This window comes from Tribolium castaneum, chromosome 4, assembly GCF_031307605.1.
Source record: "Tribolium castaneum strain GA2 chromosome 4, icTriCast1.1, whole genome shotgun sequence".
Classification (NCBI taxonomy): Eukaryota; Metazoa; Arthropoda; class Insecta; order Coleoptera; family Tenebrionidae; genus Tribolium; species Tribolium castaneum.
In genome coordinates, this window is record NC_087397.1 from 6633287 (window position 1) to 6638930 (window position 5644).

Sequence of the window (5644 nt, forward strand, 5' to 3'; positions counted from 1 at the left end):
CACAATTGGCTCGCCTAATTGCAGTTTTAAGGCTCTAAGAATAAAGCTAAACGAGATGAGGAGTGTGTAAAATTGTGCGTCGATAAATTTCCACAATAGCAATAAATATGTGATTAGGAGTGTCAACAATGGAGCGAATCCTCAGGTAAGAGGTTCGAAGAAGTCGTAAAATAGCCTCCGCGAAATTTATAGCATCAATTGAAAACCACTGTTTGTTATTCAATCTATAAGTAATTCTTGTAGGACGAGTTTGTTGAAGTTTGGCGATTGCGCGTTGTGGGCAATATACAAATGGTGGAGGCGCCGGGTTGTTCTTACTTCTTTACCAGTCCGTCGATGTACACCTAATCGAGCTATTTTTCCACCGACTTTTGTTTGAAACAGTGTAAAGCACAGACAGTTTGCCAAATTCGCGAATAAATTTTTTTCTTCAGATGTGGCTTCCGGTTTCTACAATTGCCGCGCTTTGCGTCCTCCTCGACATGTCCGATACCACTCGATCCGAAAATGAACTCGAACTTGTCTTCAGAGACAGGTGAGTCATTAGAGAAGTAATAAATCGGAAAAAATCAGTCGTAAAACCCACGCGCGCGAGTACTTAACTTTATTTTTCTCCAAAGTCAAACAACAAATTTATTGCTTTTAGTAATAAAACATTAATTCAGGTTTTAATTGTCGTGTTTATACGAAAATTTCAATCCAGTCTAGGTAATTGAATCGGCCCTCACTAAACCAATTATTAAAAATGAATCATTTTCTCGTAAAATGCGATTACTTCACTTAGATCACAATCCGACTGGGAGGAAGCTTGGCATAAAGAGAAATATACCCGATGTCGTGAAACTCTAATCAAGCATTTGTACTGGGCTTGCGAGAAGGACATTTACCGTTTGACTCGGAGAAGCGACCAAAGCTACAATAATTACATCACTAACACGGACGAAGGTAACAGAAATCTAGGTTTGGCCGAGTTATTTTTTGTTTAGAGTTTCCATATTTGGCCCCGAAAAAAGCAAAAAGGTTGTTGCGTTTCCGAAGAGGTGTTAATCGACGTGCTGGCGCTTCTATCACTTCAGAGTGTTGCAAATCCTCGGGTTGCACTTGGGAAGAATACGCCGAATACTGTCCAACAAACAAGAGATACACTTCCTACGTTTAATGCTTTGCATTTTGGTTGAGTCATTCATTTAATGTATCTACCTATGTAAGAATGTTCGGAAATATAGAGAAATGCAAAAATTGGGTTGTATTATTACTTGCATAACGACGAAACGCCTTTTATTGTAATTTTCTATTTGATCTTGTTTGTCTTTCAAATTTATATTATTATTAATGTGTCGCCTGTGTAAGAATCCTCGAAAATAAATGTAAAAAAATGCAAAATTTTCGTTGCATTATTAGTTACTTACCTTTGAAACGTCATCTTTTTAGTTGTGACTTTCTATCCATTTTGCATTTTAGTCAAATCTTTAATGATGTATCCTCACATTTTTAAATCACATATGTATAACAGTTTTTTTTAATAAAGTCATTACAAAATTTATTTATTTATTTGATGTATCAAGAAAAATGGTTACAAAGAAAGTTTTCAGCAAAGGAAAACAAATAGTAATAATGACGTAGTACAAATGTTGAATAATTTTTGAAGAGTGTTTTCTCAGTTTCTAGAAGTTTAGAAAACAGAAAGTAATAAATAAATTAATTAGTAATATTTCTTTTTATCTTTTTAACTTTTACGGTCCCATCTGTCATCGCAAACATAAAATGTTGTTCACATTTCTTAAGTTGTTAACAAAACCAAAAATTTTTAATTTCTACTGTTTAATTTTGATATCGTTAAAGCCTTTAATAATTAAAACTTGTCTGAAAAAAATTTTTTCTCCTATTTTCACATACAAGATTTTTTTGTCCCGGCCGTCATGTGTAAACATAATGTAAATTAATCAGAAGTCGTTGCACATTTCTTTATTGAGCAGGTTCCACCTTTTACTTAGAAAATAGTTGTTGGAATTAGTGCCTTTTAAATTAATAGAATTTTATAACAATTGTTCAACGTTAAAAATGTGAGATATTTATTATGTCCCGTCCGTCATCAATTTCTTTTTTTTGCTCGTATTTTAAACTTTAAAAATATGACTCTAACTGTAGATTGCAAACTATTTGTCTGGTACCAACTTCCTATAAAGAAAAATTCATTTCTACTGTTACTGTTCGTAAAAACTGAAAATGAAATTTGAAAATTTTAGATCAAAATTATCAAAAATACACGTATTATGTAAAAAGCTGTTTATAATCTGATCAAAAACTAAATAAATGGCTCGGATTATTGAAAACACTGTTTACAGCACAGATTATTGAGGTTCTACTATATTATAAAAAATTCAGGTGTATTATTAGTTGCATAACAATGACACCTCTTTCGATTTTTTTTTGTATTCTTTTCGTATTTAATTTTATTGTAGTCGGTGCGGATAAACTTTTACGTGGCGAATCACATTCTAATCTTAGAATTGAAAAACTATTTTTTAGGTTCCGATCTTTAGTGCTAGAAAGACGACATTATACATTTGCACACTGTACAGAATGTATTAGCAGTTTCAAAACTAAAAAACGCCATTTTACCGAATTATTTTTTTAATAATATTGATAAAATTGTGAAATAGTTATTGATTTCTATAGTTTTAAACAGCCAATATACCATAAAAGTGACCGTTTCTCAAAATTATTATTTTTTATTTTGTTATAATTTTATTATTTTCATTTACCGTGCACTTTCTTCACCTCCACTCCCTATTGTAAATTTAGAGCGACTTACAGTAGGAAGTGGTCGCAAAGGAATTGAAACTGCTGTATTTTTTAAATAGCAGGTCACCATAAAACATTCTTTATAAACACCTAGCATTTTTTTTCATTAAATTATTCGTATCACTGAAGAAAAATATGACCGCTTGGTTTCTTCTGCTGAAGTTTAGAGAAGGCAAAAATAGGATATATCATAGGCAGGGCAATCAAACACTTGTTTTATTGTACCTTTTTATTTGGCTTTGTTTGTACAACACTAGTTCTTGTTAAAAAATTGATATAAAATCGCATCCACGAGTAGATAACGCCTAGAGAACAATACAACGATGTGAGTAGAAGAGGTAAGTACGGTAATTTCGCGCCTAGGCCTAAAAACTGGTGTAAAAAATTTTCATACATGAAAACGACACTAAACCCTAAAATATAAATACTTTCAGTGCAGTTTAACAAAGGAAACGAATAATTGTGGCCTGCGAACGGGTAAACCTTGGACAAACTGTGAAAAGTGTAAATTGAATATAACACTAACAATAAAACTTTAATCACAAGTAGAGAACTAGGAAAAAGGAGTGGGAACAAGGAATAATGTCCGACGATTCCTAATAAAATAAAAGTTTTGGCGTCACTCAAATCCATTATTGACAAAATGCTAAAAATATTTTCTTATTAAAATTTTTATCTGTTTAGTGCTTACCTCAAAGGAATGATTGCCATCAAAATAGCTTTTTCATGCACATGCCATCCGAATAAAAACGACGACAGCGCACATAAAACAATGCATCTTAAAAAATTCGATGGGTGTTTATTAAGACTCCACAGTTTTATTAAGGCTGGTAACATCACAACCCCCGTCAGAATCATTGTCACCAGTGGTGTCACATTTGGCAAGACTTCGTGCGAAAATTCCTGCACCAACCCCCCAGTCATCGACGCCACGGAGCTTTTCTTAGCCAAAAAGCCCATCTTTGACACTAAAAAACCATTATTTTGGAATAATTAAGAGTCTAGAACTCACTTATGAAAAATGCTGCTTTATCAAGAGTGTTGTAAAGGGCCCAGAAATTGGGGGCCCAATACGCGTGGCAGAGGCCCCTTTTGAAGGGAAACAACCGCGCGAAAACTTGGCCCAGTTGGTTGTGGAATGGTAGAAACGTTGCGAGAAAAACAGCCAAGACTGTGGATCCCAACATGATGAAATTTTTGATTTGGAATTTGGAATGTTTAGAGTTGAGACAGTAGTTTTTGAGGAAGAAGACGAAATAAGCCGGTGCTAAATAAATGTAAATGTGCTTCATGTTCAAAAGGACTGCGAACCAAAATCCCGATAATAAATATCTCCCCTGAAATAAATTATTTATTTTTTTGTTGTTGCATTTTTTTTTAAACCTGTATTGCATATGCGAGTGATAATAACAGAATGCCATACAAAATTCCATTGTACTGGAAATGTATGTGATCCACCATGATTAAGCCACAGTTTGTGATGAGCAAAATAGGGAGAACAACGTCGGTCCTCCAACTTTTTTGAATGGAGCTGCAGCACCTTAAATATTTCTGTGTTAAAACTACATAAATTATCAAAACAGCCCCCTTAACAAGTTGGACCTTTGTGTTTAAGTCGCATCTCGAAATTTTCATATTAAAAAAAAATAAATAAATAAAAATAAAAATAGTAGGGGGCACCACGTTAGGGAAAATGATTTTATTTTCGTAGTTTCGAAACAGAGAGTAACTTTTTGCTCGTTTAATGTCATACCCTTTTTTATTACAATTTTTAATTAACTAAAAAACCGCGAAATCCGAAAAATCAGGGGGCTGTGAGAAAACTCTTACTTGTGTGTTCCGTAAGCAAACACTAGATCAGTGAAAATCACAGACAATCTTTGAAACAAAATCGTCTCATCAGACGCATAGTTCAGGTTTTGTACTATCAGCATCTTCTTATCAAAACAGGACGCAATTAAAGACAACAAATATTCAAAATAGGCGAAAAGGGGTGGATAATCAAGGGTCCACTCGGACGTATTTTCATAATACCATTGTTTTAAAGGTAAACTGTGGGTGATAGCCATCCAGTTTCTGTGAACTTCGAAGTCTGTAGACCGGCTAAAAGTGGTCTAAATTAGTTTTAATCACAAGGGGGCTGAGGCTTACTAAGCCGGTATCAGGAGCAGCTTGAGACATAACGTGAGAAAAGTGGCCGTGAAAATCATTATAGGGATGGAGTTTTTGGAAGGTGTTTACCACTGGATGTTATCATATCACTATCACAGAAAATATTGCAACGACTAGATGTTGAGGTTATGTAACTGTCAACACAACATGTGTCAGTGTCAACGGCTTGTGGTGACATCTGTTGACCATTGTTAATTTTTTGCATTTTTTTGCATTAATAATTAAAATATGCAAAATTTGGAGTACTTCTAATTATTTAAATGTTATGGCGATTAAGATGCTATTGTGCTTTTGCACATTCTTGTATTAACTTAGTTAGCTTATAGGAATCTGTATTGTAGTTACGGACAAACGGCACTGATTTCAAATTATTCCCGCTTCTATTCAATTTTACCAGTAAAAGATGACCCAAAAGTGTATCCCACTTGCGTTTAATAAATGGGTCAAAGCTATTAAGTCGTTTTAATTCCTCACCCACCTACTCTTGCAAATGAATGACTTACCCATTATTGTGCCACACCGAACAAGCTGCATTTTTAATTACCATAATTAGGTTTTGTTTATTATTTTCAAATACCTAATTCCCTATTTCCGAGCTATATTGAATTAGAAATGATAAATTTAATCCAATTACTGGAAGCCTCTTTACTTGACTTTTAAGGCTTCA

At 33.9% G+C, this 5644-nt stretch overlaps 2 protein-coding genes across 2 annotated transcripts; one reads left to right on the forward strand and one right to left on the reverse strand.

Annotated features, from left to right (window-relative positions):
* Positions 1-237: 237 nt before the first annotated feature.
* On the forward strand, positions 238-1341 carry Ilp7 (Insulin-like peptide 7). The gene is made up of 4 exons (XM_064356465.1): positions 238-383; positions 435-535; positions 785-945; positions 987-1341. Exons 2-4 carry the CDS (start codon positions 435-437, stop codon positions 1157-1159), a joined length of 435 nt encoding a protein of 144 aa, XP_064212535.1. The 5' UTR covers positions 238-383; the 3' UTR covers positions 1160-1341.
* A 1675-nt stretch (positions 1342-3016) lies between these two features.
* On the reverse strand, positions 3017-5149 carry xit (xiantuan). Its single transcript, XM_008203234.3, has 6 exons — positions 4957-5149; positions 4636-4908; positions 4189-4345; positions 3818-4142; positions 3497-3773; positions 3017-3451 (listed from the first exon to the last, which is right to left on the reverse strand). Exons 1-6 carry the CDS (start codon positions 5013-5015, stop codon positions 3022-3024), a joined length of 1521 nt encoding a protein of 506 aa, XP_008201456.1. The 5' UTR covers positions 5016-5149; the 3' UTR covers positions 3017-3021.
* Between the last annotated feature and the right edge of the window lie 495 nt (positions 5150-5644).